General features: G+C 39.6%; 1 protein-coding gene across 1 annotated transcript in view; it reads right to left on the bottom strand.

Moving 5' to 3' along the window:
• The window catches only part of DYNC2H1 (dynein cytoplasmic 2 heavy chain 1), a 348,687-nt gene that overhangs the window by 51,659 nt on the left and 281,011 nt on the right, over positions 1–16,017 (bottom strand). The window contains exon 85 of the mRNA XM_047072515.1: positions 7,716–7,805. Within this exon, the coding sequence (XP_046928471.1) occupies positions 7,716–7,805 (90 nt within the window). The remainder of the gene's footprint in view (positions 1–7,715; positions 7,806–16,017) is intronic.

Raw genomic sequence — 16,017 nt, 5'->3', positions numbered from 1 at the left:
ACCACAATTGTATCTGTTCTTTTAAACATTACTCAAAAATATTCTTTAATTGTTTTAAATATTTAGTCAAAACTAAGATTTTTAAGGATGTATAAATCAGAGGCTAAAGCTATTGGTTATCAGTAATGAAATCAGTTACATATAGAATTAAATCTATATGATTTCTATAACAAATTAAATCCCCATAATAAACTTTTTGAGATGACTTCAAAGGGAAAAAAAAAAACCCAAAAAACATCAGTTACATAAACCAAAAAAACAAAAATACCACTTCAAGTGTTCATACACACTTATGAAATATATGTGTATGTATTTTGTATGTATCCATACAAAAAAAATTGAACTTCCATCTCTGATCAAAATGAGATGAAAATGTAAGAATTTAGTATTTTATAAAGGTAGCATCAGAGATCATTGGGGAATGGAAAAAATATTCAATTGATATTGTTGGCGAGAAATGGTTTAGTGCTTGAGAAAAGTTAAGTCTTTAATTCACTTTCCAACCTAAAATTACACCCCTTAGCATTCAGAGTAGAATATTATTCCACAGATTAATGGGAAAAAAAAGAAAACCAACTTAAGATGAGGAAGTAAAGATGATGTATCTATTATGGGGGACTTTTTTTTTTTTTTTTTAAAGAGAGGTGCCTGGTGGCTCAGTTGGTTAAGGGTCTGACTTCAGCTCAGGTCATGATCTCACAGTTAGTGAATTTGAGTCCTGCATCAGGCTCTGTGCTGACAGCTCAGAGCCTGGACCCTGCTTCAGATTCTGTGCCTCCCTCACTCTCTCTCTCTCTTTGCCCCTCCCCCAGTCATGTTCTGTCTCTTTCTCTCTCAAAAATAAATAAAAACATTTAAAAAATTAAAAAATATAAATAAGAAAAAACAAGTTACAGTACATACTATTTTGAATATATAAAAATATCATAAAGTAAAAAGCACTGAAAGTAAATTTGGAAATATGTTTTCACATATATGAAAATAAATTAATAACAATCATAGACTGTTTACACTTACTGAAACATGAAAGGTAAGATTATCTTTAATCTTACATAAATTCTAAAACTAAGATAATATTTTAGTCCAAAAGAATAGCAGAATAAGAAATGATAATGCTCAAAGTTTGGTAGTATGAAACGTGGACAGAATTTTAGTAGGAGTGTATACTGATACAGTATTTCTATAAAGAAACGATGAAATGTGCCAGACCTTCAAAAATATGCAAGGTGGTTTACTTGGTGATTCCTTTTCTCAGACTGCTAATTAAAGAAACAATGAAGAGGGGCACCTGGGTGGCTAGTCAGTTAAGCATCTGACTCTTGATTTCAGCTCAGGTCATGATCACATGGTCAGTGGGTTCAAACCATGTGTCCGGCTCTGTGCTGGCAGCGTGGAGCCAGTGTGGGATTCTCTCTAGCTCTCTGTCTGTCACTCACCCACTTTCTCTCTCTCTTTCTCAAAGTAAATAAATAAACTTAAAAAAAAAACAAAGAAGAGACTATTATACATAGCTTGCTAATTTAAAATTATTTGTAATATTAAGAAATTGTAAGGGTAATAAATGTAATAAAAATTAGAAATTCAAATGTGGTAAATCAATACAATAAAAATTACAATACAACAAAAAATTAGAAATTCGAATGTGGTAAATCAATACAATAAAAATTACATAGCAATAAAAACTGGTATTTGAAAAATATTTAACGACACTACAAATATTCATGACCTAATGTATTCATCAGAATGTAAAAACAGATACATAGTATGAACCTAATTATGTGAAAACATTCAAATACGTAAAAAATACTGAAAAAAGTATATGAAAATATATCATTTTAGCTAGGCCTGGCCAATAGCCTATTAACAAATATATTTTTTTATAAATAAAAGCAATTAGTATAAAAAGAAATGCATTAATAAACTGATGTCACTTTATTTTGTTTTAAGGTACCATTTTCTTGGAAAAAGTATTTAAGGTAAATAAATATTTTAGGCAATCACAAGAATGCACAATGGGGAAAGACACCTATTCAATGCAAGGCACTGGGAAACCGGAGAGCTACATGTAAAAGAATGAAACTGGACCACTTTCTTATACCAAACACAAAAATAAACTCAAAATGGATTAAAGCCCTATACGTGACACAGAAAACCACCAAATATCCTACAGAGAGCATAGACAATCATTTCTCTGACATTGCTATAGCAACTTTTTTTCTAGGTATGTCTCATAAGGCAAGGAAAACAAAAGCAAAAACAAACTACTGAAACTACATCAAACTAAAAAGCTTCTGCAGAGAAAAGGAAACCATCAACAAAAGAAAAAGGCAACCTACTGAATGGGAAACAATTATTTGCAAATGATATATCTGATAAGAGGTTGATATCCAGCATACATAAAGAAATAAACAATCCAATTAAAAAGTGCTCAGAGGATCTCAACAGACATTTCTTCAAAGACAACGTGCAGATGGCCAACAGACACATGAAAAAATGCTCAACATCAGTCATCATCAGGGAAATACAAATCAAAACCACATTGAGATACCACCTCACACCTGTCTGAATGGCTAAAATCAAAATGAAGAGAAATAACAAGTGTTGGTGAGGATGTGGAGAAAAATGAACTCTTCATGCCCTGTTGCTGGAAATGTAAACTGGTGCAGCCTCTCTGGACAACACTGTGGAATTTCCTCAAAAAATTAAAAATAGAGACACACTGTTAGGTATTTACCAAAAGAAAATGAAAATACTAATTCAGAGGGATACATTGATCCCTATGTTTATTGCAGCATCATCTACAATAGCCAAGACATGGTTGTAACCTAAGTGTCCCTCAATAGGTAAATGGATAAAGAAGATGTATGCGTGTGCACGCATGAACACGCACACACACACACACAGAGGGGAATATTACTCAGCCGTAAAAAGGATGAGATTTTGCCATTTGCAACAACATGGATGGACCTAGAGGGTATCATGCTAAGTGAAATAAGTCAGACCGAAAAACACAAATACCATATGATTCTGCTCATAAGTTAAACATAAAGAAAACAAACACATGAATAAACCAACAAAAGCAGAATCAGACCTACAAATACGTAGAACTGACAGCTTCCAGGGATGTTAGGGATGGGCAAGTTGGGAGAGGGGGAGAGGGAGATACAGGATTCCACTTATGGAATGAGTAAGTCACAGGAGTAAAGGCAAAGCCTAGAGAATACGGTTCAGGATACTGTAACAAGAACGTGGGACAGATGGCAGCCACACTATGCATAATGTATAAATTTGTCAAATCACCAGGTGAGCAGAAAGCATATCTGTGTGGCTTAAATCCATTTAGACTACTGGACACTTGATCTATGATCTACCTTGGTAAATGTTCTGCATTAGAAAAGACTGTATATTCTGTTGATGTTGGATGTAATGTTCCATTTTTATTAAGTTAATTAAATGCTGTTCAACTCTTAGATAACTTTACTGATTTTCTGCCTCTTATTCAATTACTGAGAGCAATGTTCTGCCATCTCCAACTTTAATGATGGATTTACCTATTTCTCCTTGCATTTCTATCAGTTCTTGCTGCATGTATTTTGAAACTATTAGAAATGGAATGTTTAGCATTGTTATTTTCATAATTTGATCACCTTATCATTATAAAATAATCTTCATTATCTCCTGTTATATTCTTTTCTGTGAAACCTGTTTTGCCTGATATTAAGACAGCTAAATGTTTTTGTTGCTGTTTTGGGGTTTTTTGACTAATGTGATCATGGCATAGTTTTTCTATCATTTTACTTTTAATCTATTTGTGTCTTTATATTTAAAGGGCAATGCCTTGATGCCTTATAGCAGTCATATTTCAATTTTATTTTCTCCAATCTGATAATTTTTGTCTTTTAGTTGGTGGCTTTGAATATATGTATGTTTATAAAAATGATACTTGATAGCTTATTTTCTTATTTAGGAAAAAACTGAGCTTATAAATTGCCCTGTCTTATATAAGAAAATCTTAGAGTTCAAGACAAAAATAGAATTCAGTGAGTAAAATTATGGCTTCAATTTGTTTTTAGATGAAACTTAAAAATACTGTTTTTAAATGAAAGTTCAAAAATCAGAAAATTTATTTTTTTACCATAATCATGCCTGTTAAGATTATTTTTAATTACAAAGATTCTAGTCATATGTGATAACGACTATAATTTCTAATCATAATTTATGTGAGGAATATTTGATAAACATAAAATTCAGTGTGACTTGGTTTATCAATAGTGCTCGACTCACTGATTATGTGGTTGAAATTAAGGCAATTGTATTCTTCAAATGGATTACTTTAGGGAAAAACTGGATAAAACAGCTCTCTTTTGATAACTAAGTGGCATCTGGGGGACTCCATGAACAACTAAACAAGCACGTCTGAAGCATGCACTACAAATAATGAAACTTAAAGAAGATATGTCGAAGACCGTGTGCACCTGCTGGCGGAACCCAGCAGCCCTCCGTGCAGGTGCCCCTCAGGCCTAGTCTCAACACCTCATTGACACGCTCCAGCCACGTGGACTGGGCCTTTTATTCCTTAGGTAAGCAAAGCCCATTCCTGTCCCAGATTCTGCACGTGCTGGCTCGTCCGCCTAGACTTTTCTCTCCGGCACGCCCACGGTTTGCCTTCTCACTCAGCTCAAGCCTCTGTTCACACGTCCCCTCCTAAGAGAGGCCTCACCTGAGCACACTGGCTCCACCCTCTCCGACCCACTCACCTTCCAGCTCCCTTAACTGACACCAATCTTCTTCAGAGCATCCTAATATTAATTGGAAATACGGATCAGTTCCACTTTAATATTCGGCTAAGATCTATTACTTGCCTTCACTCTCTGGTAATCCGAGTAAGTAGATGCCGACTGTAAACAATTCCTGACATCCCAGAAACGAACACGCGTGTTTGTAAAGCACAGATGTTACTAATCTAGTAAGTGTGATGTTATTAATGCCAACCAGCCATGACATTTAGATCTACTTTACTTTATTTACCATTGTATATGGATCAGGCATTTTATATGACACTTAGAGTGAAAATAACCTCTTATCTGCTCTATAGGTTGAAATTCTTGGTCTCAAGTATAAATATGTACTTGTTGCAAGAATGAAATTTTAAAAATAACGACTGTGAAACTGTTCATGTTATGGGAAGAGATTAAAAACTCTGTATTTCAGTAAGGGGAGAAACAGGATGATAATAGAAATTTAAGAGAGAATGCAACAGCTAGATAAGCATAGGAATAATGTTGGAAGCATTTTAGGAAAAAAATATTAATAAAAATGTAATAACAAAGTATGGTATACCTGTTTGGCTATGGTGAAATCCAAATCTTTGTAAAATTGTTTGACATATTTGCACCTGCAACATTAAATAAAACACTGAAGAAAAAAAGTGAATTCTAGGTGAGCGAGTTGTCTTTAAGCACGAGTCCTTCGAGAGGAGGTCCTAGCTGGGGCTACGTCCCATCTGAGAGGAGACAGAACAACGGCCCTCACCTGTGCTGCCTTAAAGTTTCCCGAGGAGGAAAACGTCTCCTATTGTTTACCAGAATATCTAACAGAAGTCATCTTCAATTGAAACACAAAAACAAAAAAGAAAAAGAAGAAATGAGACCCACCAAATATTTTCTCACTTACTAAGATTTCACAGAACGGACATCAAAAGAATACTTATTTAGGAAAATTTTCTACTGAGGTTTTAAAAATCCAGGAAGGTTAAAAAAAAAAAAAGCTTCACACGTCATTCAAGTAGCGTTTCCAGGACAGGAGTACAAAAGGAGTTTGCAGATTTACTTAAGGAGTGGATGTTACGTCCAGGTTCTTCCTAGACACTGTATTACTGAGAACGCTTTCCTGAACTGTGTGCACTGTGCACACAGGAGTAGTGTTAGTGGTAGTACCACTGCACAGTCCACGCCCCCAGTGTCCAACCACAATTAAATGGGCGTGTGGCATGTGCAACAATTAAGTGGGAGTGTGTCATGTGCCACCCCAATATGACAGGCTCAGGTGCGAAACCACATCAGGGGGGCGCTTGTCATGTGCAGCCCCAATCTGGCGGGAGGGTGTCGTGTGCAACCCCGATCTGGCGGGCGGGTGTCGTGTGCGACCCCGATCTGGTGGGCGTGCACAACCCAGCGTCCTTCAAGGGGGGGCAGGTGCACTCACACCAGCGCGGATGCCCACTTCCCTCGCCTGCCCTGGAGCCTGCAGCTGTGAAGAACTGAGCACAGCAGAGCACAGTGACCCAGGCAAGAGGCACAGCCAGGATCCTGTCGTCGGGCCACCACCACTGACAAATACAGGGACAGCTGTCATGGGGTCAGGAGCCAACGTCTGGAGTTTTGCTCCCAGCCCCCTGGGGTGTTGTCCCGCGTTGTCAGATGGGACAGCCTCCAACTGCAGCAGCACCCCACCCCCCACCCCCCGGGCACCTGCCGGCCGCACAGCCCTGGCTGACCCAGAAGACTGGGCCACAAGGACAGACGGCAGTGTGAGCAGGGCACTCAAGGAAACCCACCCGCAGGTGGCTCCATCATTTGCATTGCGGTGTCCCGCCCCCTTCCACGGGGGCCCTCCCGGGAAGATGGCCAACTGGAGCATGCGCGCAAAGTCGGGAGGGGTTGTGACAATGACCAGGTGGGAGGGAAGAAACCACCAAGACCCCAACACGTCGGGTCAGCGCACCGCCATTCCATGGCAGGTCACAGAGCTACAGGACGCGGATCACACTCTGGAGTTGTCTTGCTATGCAACTAATAACCCGGGCTCTGGCAGATATGACCCAAGACTTGAGACGCCCAGAGAAGTCCTGACTGGTACGGGTGCCCAGGTTGCTGACCTTACCAGCACTCACTGGGTACTTGCAGGGGGACAGTTTGCCACGACCACGCTTGCCGTTTAAACATCCTCTGCCTGTTTGCTGCTGTCAACATCTGCTCATTATGCCAGTCCAGCGAGCTGCTGAGATTGGTATGCATGTGGTAAGAGCGAGATGCAGACAAAAATTCAGGAAAGACTTTGTTGTCCTGAAAGCCAATTAGGCTGCTGTATTGTCACATTTCTAGAACCAAGGCTTATCTTGTGCACAAATAGCACAGTGGATAGGACTGCTTCCCTAAAACTGCAGATCATCACAGACCACAGACTGCCACTTACTACTCCAGATGTGCAAGCCAGCTGAGCGCAGGCAGAAGTTATGAGCTGAAAGTGTTGAGACACTACCGTCCCTGTACAAAATTTAACTCCTAAAATCCCGTGATGCTATCGCTATAGTAATAGCTCTATTTTACTGGGTAGTATTTCAGTTATGTACCCTACGTTCATTCTAGGATCATGACAACAGTTTAAGGTTTAGCTGTATATTCATCTTAAATCTCAGGGTTTGGGCCAAGATTTTTTTTTTCATGAATTCTAATAGTAATCTATTTATTTGTTTTTTTTTAATCTCCTTCCCCCCAAATTAGAGATCCCTGTTGATAAGAACTCATGGTTCCCTCATTACTCGTTATTTTTAAAGAATGCTACATAAACCCTGACGACGGAATGAGAAATGAATGTGCGGTGCTTCGCGTACAAAATCACTCTCACCAGCTGCCGCACACATGTGATCTCCATCTCCATACCCATGTCTGTAACACCGCGTCAGACACCGGGGTCACTGACCAACGGACCCTTACCTGTATCGCAAGGGCACGAGCCACGAGGCCTCTCAGGTACTGTAAGGGGTCTTCTGGGCCTTCCCACCTGCTCTGCCATGCCACAGGACACTGCAACAGAAAAAGGCTCCAGTGTTACATATAAAAGACCTTTCAACAGCGGTGTGATGGGGAAAATGTTTTGGCATAATCCACATTATGTGTGTCATGAATTTATTTTCTTGCAATATGTCTTTTTTTCTCTTATCACAGTAAAAATGAATGACACAGAATGGATTCATTTGTTTCTCTCAAAAGAGATTCTTTAAAGTAAAAATTCTTGAAAGAATAAAAGCATCAACAGGCAGATACAGAGCAGCAAGCCAGCTGTCCCACGACAATACTTAGTCCAGAAAGAAGTCACATCAAATCCGACAAGTTCATTTTATCAGTAGTCAAGAATGTTTAACAAGTCTTGGCTCCTACAGACATTCCTTAAACTATAAACAGAACAAAATATAATAGAACTTCCATCCCAAAACCACACTCAGAAGAGAAGACATTTAAAAAGTGCTCTACACTGGGTGTTGTATGGAAACCAATTTGTCAATAAACTTCATAAAAAAAAAAAAAAAAATAAATAAAAAGTGCTCTAAATTAAAGTTAAATAAGTAAATAAAACCATTCTACATCAGTTTTCCATTTAACATCTGACCTCATTCTCCACTGTGTACACTTCTTTCCTGCATAATATTCGTTAGTTCATGTTCGTCCTATCACACCTCTTCTGTGAGGGTTTGCTGGACTTTGCAAACATGATAAAAACATCACTCAAACTTCTGAACTTGAGCGATAAGGAGAGAACATCGATGTCACACCCCAGAACACTGATTGTGTAGTTGAGAAAAAACACTGTAGAATGTATCAACAATGCGTGGAACACAAACATGACGATGGGAATTCAGGGTGCAGGACGACCTTCGGAAACATGTGGTTCCGTTACCTTCCATGTGTAAAGTGAGCCTTCTCAGGAATGTGCCAGAGAAGTGCCGGAACTGTGCTTTGAAGGTGTGGGGAGTTTAACATGACTCCAAATCCTTCGACACATCTCCCACTGAGGCCTGACCTGGGCGCTCCTCTCCTCAAACGGGGGTCCTGTGACCACAGCAGCAGCTTCATGTACAGTTTCGGGACCAGGCCTCAAGAAATCGATTGCTTGTATTTTCTGTCTTTTCAGACTTTTCAGCTTGGAAGCCATCCACCATTGGTGAAGCCCAAGTTTTGGAGAGGCCCACGTGGCGACGGGCTGAGGTTTCCTGCTTCCAGCCGGCACAGACTTGCCAGACCTGTGACGGAGCTGTGTGGAACAGACAAGCTTTCTTCACCAAGCCCCACCCAAATTTCAGGTTTTTAAGCTGAAAATAAATGAATTTTTAAAATAATGTTTAACCCAGTAGATTTTGGTGGAATTTGTCATATGGCAAGACAACTGATGCAGATTTCGGTACCTTCCCGTCGACAGTGAGGTCAGTGTCCCCCAATGTGAGGACGAGCTCAGCGGCAAGCTGGCAGGCAGGACGAGGCACAAGTGATGCTGTGTCGTGGTTTCCAGGTCCAGGCGTCACGATGAGCACCGTTCATCGTCTGTGTCGTGGGGCATACCATCTCAGAACCAAGATACGACGCTGTAAGGGAGTGAAGCGGCCCGAACGGAGAGGCCCACGGAGACATGCCCCCACGAGGAGTAACCAGTGTCTCCAGCCATCGTCCTGCGGAGTTCCCAGCCACTCATCAGCAACGACATGCCAGCCTGTGAATGGACATCCTGCAAGAAGATCCTCTGGGTCCAGGCTGAGCAGACGCAGCTGGTGTCACACGGACCAGAGATAAGCCTGCCCCACCAGATCCTGCCAAAACTCTAAATGAGCTAAATACGTCGATTCTTCTTGTTTTCAGCCATTAAGTTTTGGGGTCATTTACTAGGTAGCAATAAGTAATTGATACACCAGGCTTTCACAGTCTTCAGTATTCTGATTTCTTACTGTAGAAAGACAGCTTCTTTTCCTGGCTTATTACATAAATGGTATGTTACTGCAGACACCCCCAACGATCCCCGCCAGCTGGCACTCATGCCTTGGTGAAACCCCCTCAGCGGGAGGATGAACTGGTTCCAGTGACTGGATTCTGATGGAAGAATACAGCGAAAGGGATGGGATGCCACTTTTGAGATTACATTACAACATACTCTAGCTTCTGTGCTCTCTCTCTCTCTCCCGTGCTCGCTCTAGGTGAAAAAGTTGCTAGGCTGTGAGCCTGCTTATGGAGACATCCATGGACATATGATCAGTCCCCCATCAGTAGGGCCCAGAGGCCCGCCAACAGCCAGGCTGCTGATGCCCTTGGCAGCTGTGAGGACCACAGCCCTAGACAGCACCTGGTTGTGGAGGTGCAGGAGACCCGAGTACTCGCTAAGTCACACGAAGACCCCTGAGCTGCAGAGACTGAGACGCTATACATTCTGGTCATTTATACCACTCAGTTTTATGGCAATTTGCTATGTAGCAACACGTAACAGAGAGAGTTAGCAATATTAGTGTCAGGGTAGTTAGCTACCCTGTGTGTCAGTCAGGTTACTACACTCCACTGATGTGGAAGTCTTGATTGTTCAACTCGGCACTTCCGTAAGGAGTGTGGACAGTGCTAATCTGCGAACATGTGCAGGACAGGCAGGAGTGTTCAGGAGACTTTTCCAAGAATGAAAGATCTGGTGGGCACCCCTTCTCTCCTCCGCATGCACACAGACGCTCCCACCAGTGGGGATGAGTGAGAACACCCCCACCTAGCTGGCTAACGGCGTACCTCCCGTGCTGAGCTCTCTGGCGGCCGTGCTCCAGCCAACCGGCCCTCAGCCTGAGTCCGTCTGCCGCACCGTCACAAGAAGGACACCGCAACGGCAGCGCTGACAAGGGCCAGCGACACTTCCAAGTGCCTGCTGCCCTGGGGAGAAGAAAAGATAACCGAACACACCTTCAGCTTCGACTACAGCCCTGGCAGTGGGCTGGGGGCAGACACCTGGGCTGACTGCAGGCCCACCTCCGATGAAACCTGGGGGGGCAAGGCTGGCCCGGTGCCCTGTACTTCGGCACTACTGCAGCTCTGGGAAACAACCGGTCCGACCAAACTCTAGCCAAAGGTGCCCCAGACTGGCTGACTAACAACACAGGGACCACACCCGGCCCACAACAGGCAAAGACAGCCTCTGCAGACGACTGGCCTGAAGGCAAAGGGATCTCGGCCACAAAAGGACACACACAACACACGTGGGAGATACCTTGGAAGGACACGCCAGGGCCTCTTCCTCATAAGGACACTAGTTTCAAGAGCGGGAGACATAGCCAACTTTCCTAATACACAGAAACAGACACAGAGAGTTAGACAAAATGAGGACACAGAGGAATCTATCCCAAATGAAAGAACAGGATGAAATCATAGAAAGACACCTAAAGGAAAGGGAGATAATATGCTTGATAGAGAACTTAAAGTAATGTCATACATGAATTGACACTTCTCCAAAGAAGACATCCAGATGGCCAACCAACATGAAAAAATGCCCAACGTCACTCATCATCAGGGAAAGACAAATGAAAATCACACTGAGATACCACCTTCCACCTGTCAGAATGGCTCACATTAACAACTCAGGCAACAACAGATGTTGGCGAGGATGCGGAGAGATAAGATCTCTTTGGCACTGCTGGTGGGAATGCAAACTGGTGCAACCACTCTGGAAAACAGTATGGAGGTTTTAAAATAGAAAATTAAAAATAATTAAAAATAGAACTACCTACGACCCAGCAATTGCACTACTAGGTATTTATCCAAGAGATACAGGTATGCTGTTTCGAAGGGACACAGGCACCCTCATGTTTATAGCAGCCCTATCGACAATAGCCAAAGTACGGAAAGAGCCCAAATGTCCATCGATGGATGAATGGATAAAGAAGATGTGGTAGAGTATTACTCGGCAATAAAAAAGAATGAAATCTTGCCATTTGCAACTACGTGGATGGAACCAGAGGGTGTTACGCTAAGCAAAATTATTTAGAGAAAGACAAATATCATACGATTTCACTCATATGAGCACTTTAAGACACAAAACAGATGAACACAAGGGAAGGAAAGCAAAAATAATATAAAAAGTGAGGGGGACAAAACAGAAGAGACTCTTAGAGAACAAATAGAGGGATGCTGGAGGTGTAGTGGGGGGGGGATGGGCTAAATGGGTAAGGAGCATTAAGGAATCTACTCCTGAAATCACTATATGCTAACTAACTTGGATGTATTAAAAAAAATAAATAATAAAAAAGAACATACCTATCAATAATTACTTTATTGTGAATGGAATCACACTCTAATAAAAAGACAAAGGGTGACAGAAGGGATGAAAAACCAAGACCCATCTATATGTAGCCAGAGGAGATTCCTTTTAGACCCCAAAAACACATGCAGATTAGAAGTGTGGGGATGGAAAAACATTTCTCATACAAATGGAAGAGAAAAGAAAGCTGGGGTAGCAACAGTTAAATTGGACAAAATACACTTTAAAACAAAGACTGTAGGGGCCACTGGGTGGCTCAGTTGGTTATGTGTCTGACTTGATTTCGGCTCAGGTCATGAACCTGTGGTTTGTGGGTTCGAGCCCTATGTCAGGCACTGCAACGACAGTGTGGAACCTGCTTGGGATTCTCTCCCTCCCTCTTTGTCTGCCCCTACCCCACTCGTGCTTGATCGCGTTCTCTTTCTCTCTCTCAAAATAAATAAATAAACTTAAAAAAAATGACACTATCCAACAAGAAGACACAAGAATTGCAAATATTTATGCACCCAAAATGAAAGAACCCAAATACATAAAGCAACTATAAACAAACATAAACAAAATAATCAACACTAACACAATCCAAATTCATTCTATGAGGCCAGCGTAAAACACACAAAGACATTACAAAAGAAAAGAAAAAGGCCAGTATCACTGATGAATACAGATGCAAAAATTATCAATAAAATATTCGCAAACCAAATTCAGGAATACATTAAAATAATCACTCACCAAGATCCAAGTGGAATTACTACCAGAATGCAAGAATGGTTCAATATCCACAAATCAATCAACTTACCTACTTTCTAATTCTAGAACACTTTCATTACACTCTAAAAATAATCTGTATCTATGTAGTCACTTCTCCATTTCCCTATTAACAGAGGATGATTTTTAATTGATTTTAGCCTTCTGTAATTGCTTTCAATGATATTTTGCAGTTTTTATTGTACAAGTCTTGCTCTTTTTTCTTAATTTATTTCCCTGTATCTACTCTTCAATACTATCATAAGTGGAATGGCTTTCCTAATTTCCTTTTGGATACTCTAAATACTAAAATCTAGCATTCACTGCTACTGTATAGAAATGCAACAGACTTCAGTATATTTATATTCTTATTGTAACTTTCATATTCATTTTCCTAATGATTAATGATACTAAGAATTTTTCACGTTTCCTTGTCATCTGTGTACTTTTTTATTTTTTAATTAAGTCTAGTTCACACAGTTTTATCTTAGTTTCACGTGTACGATATGATTCAACAATTCTATACATTACTCAGTTCTCATCTAGATTAGGCGTACTCTTAATTTCCTTTATCCATTTCACTCATACTCCCATCACCTCTCTGCTGGCAACCACCATTTTGTTCTCTGTATTTAGAGACTTTCTGATTGTCTCATTTTTCCATTGCTGATTTTGTTTCTTGAATTGCACACATGAGTGAAATCATACAGTATTTCTCTCTCTTATTTCACTTAGCACTGTACCCTAGGGATTCATCTGTGTTGCTGCAAAAGGCAGGATTTCATCCTTTTTTACTACTGAACAATATGCCATTGTATACATACACACACATGCACACACCATATCTTCTGTATCTACTGATCTGGATGTGTGTGGATGAAGCATCCACATCCTTACACCATACACATAAATAAAGTGAATAATGATTAAATATGTAAATGTACCTGAAACCATAACAATCCTAGAAGAAAACAAATAGTAATTTCTTTAACATCATAGAAAACACTTTTCTAGATATGATGCTCCTCAGGCAAGGGAAACAGAAGCAAAATTAAAGTATTTGACTACACCAAAATAAAAAGCTTTTGCACAGAAAGGAAATAATCAACAAAAGGAAAAGACAACACACTGAATGGGAGAAGCTATTTGTAAATAATCTATCTGATAAGGGGTAAATATCTAAAATATATAAAGAACTTGTACAACTCTACACACACACACACACACACACACACACACACACACACACACACACCAAATAATCTAATATAAAAATGGGCAGAGAACCTGGATAGACATTTTTCCAAAGAAGACATACAGATGGCCAAAAGATACTTAGAAAGATGCTCAACATCACTCATCATCAGGAAAATGCAAATCAAAACCACAATGAGATTCCACCTCACATCTGTCAGAATGGCAACAATCAAAAACACAAGAAACAACAAGAAATAAAAATCAAGTGTCACCATGGATGTAGAGTGCATGGATGTGCACTGTTAGTGGAAATGTAAATTGGTGCAGCCACTGTGGAAAACAGTATGGAGATGACTCAAACAATGAAAAAGAGAATTAACATATGATCCAGTAATCCCACTATTGGGTATTTACCCAACAAAAATGAACACAAGAATTTGAAAAGATACATGCAGACATGCAGACACCCCTATGTTTACTGCAGCATTATTTACAAAAGCCAACATAGGGAAGCAACCCAAGTGTCCTCCCATACATAAATGGATAAATAAAATGTGGTATATGTATACCTTCTTGTTAAAGTGTCTAATCAAGTATTTTTTAAAAATTTGGAATGCTTGTCTTCTCATTATTAGTTATACTTCAAAAAATTTCTACATACATGTTCCTTTGTTGAGTATGTCTAGTTAATCTTTCTCCTGTCTGTGGCTTACATTTTATATTCAAAACAGTATAATCAATTTGAGGGTAATTTTTATGTTTGGAGATACAGGTGTAGGTTTTTAATTAATTTTTTTTGGCTTTGGCTCTTCAATTGCTCTATACTATTAAAGAGATTTTCCTTTCTCCCTTTTAATTGACATAGTATATTTGGTGACAATCAATTGATCATACATCTGTGGGTCTTTTCCTGGACTTTATTACATTCCATTGAGCCATATATCTATTTTTATACCAATACCATAGTGCTTCGATTGTATCTTCCTAACAGTTCCTGAAATCATGCTGAGTAAGATCTTTCATTTCATTCTTTTCCAATACTATTTAGCATACACTAGGTCTTTTGTATTTTTGCAAAAAAAAAATTAGAAGCAAATGTTAGTCACTACAAAAGATTATGTAGTGGTTCCGATTGGGGTTGTTTTGAACTTCTCAATTAATTTGGGAAGAATTAACATCTTAACAATACTGGGTCTCCGGATACATGAACACAGTACACCTTTCAGCGCATCTTTCCATTTATTTGACTCTTGTTTACTGTCACTCTTCAAAGCTTTGTGGTTTTCAATGTGTACAAAAGTGTTACACATTTTTGGTCAATTTCATCCTGAAATTGCAAGTAGTACTTTTAATTTCAATTTTCAATAGTTTGTTTCCAGAATATGTATCACTTTGACATACTTACTCTGTATCCCACGACCTTGCTAAATTTAAATGTTCTTACTAGCTCTGGAACTTTTTTGTACATTCTGTAAGACGTTGAAAATAGATAACCATAAGTTCTGCAAATAAATACAGATTTCCTTCTTCTTTTCCAGCCTAATCTTTTTTTTTTTTAACTTGTCATGCTAGCTAGACCCTTCAGCCCAATGCTGAATAGAAGCAGTGAGAAAGGACTTTGATGCCTTATTCCTGGTCTTAAGAGGAAAGCATTCAGTCCTTTACTATTATGTTAGCACAGCTTTTTCATGGATGCCCTTTATCTGGTTGAGAAGGTCCATTAATCCTGATTTGCTGAAAATTTTAATCATGACTGGTCGCTGACTTTTGTCTAATGCCTTTTCTGTGTCTATTGAGATAAACATGTAATTTCTTATTAGTCTACTAAAATGATAATTAACATTGTTTTTTTTAATTCAACCTAACTTGTGTTCTTAGAGTAAATCCCACTTAGAATCCATTTTTACATTTTGTTGAATTTTGTATTTTTGCAAAAACAATTAGAAACAAATGTTCCATTTGCTAATATCTTGTTAAGTTTTGAGTCTATGTTCAGGAAGGAAGTTAATCTACAGATTTCTCCCA

This window comes from Lynx rufus, unplaced genomic scaffold, assembly GCF_022079265.1.
Source record: "Lynx rufus isolate CCGP_SWC_20201006 ecotype Redwood Valley unplaced genomic scaffold, mLynRuf1.p SCAF_9, whole genome shotgun sequence".
Taxonomy (NCBI): domain Eukaryota; kingdom Metazoa; phylum Chordata; class Mammalia; order Carnivora; family Felidae; genus Lynx; species Lynx rufus.
This window is presented reverse-complemented; position numbering and strand designations above follow the sequence as displayed.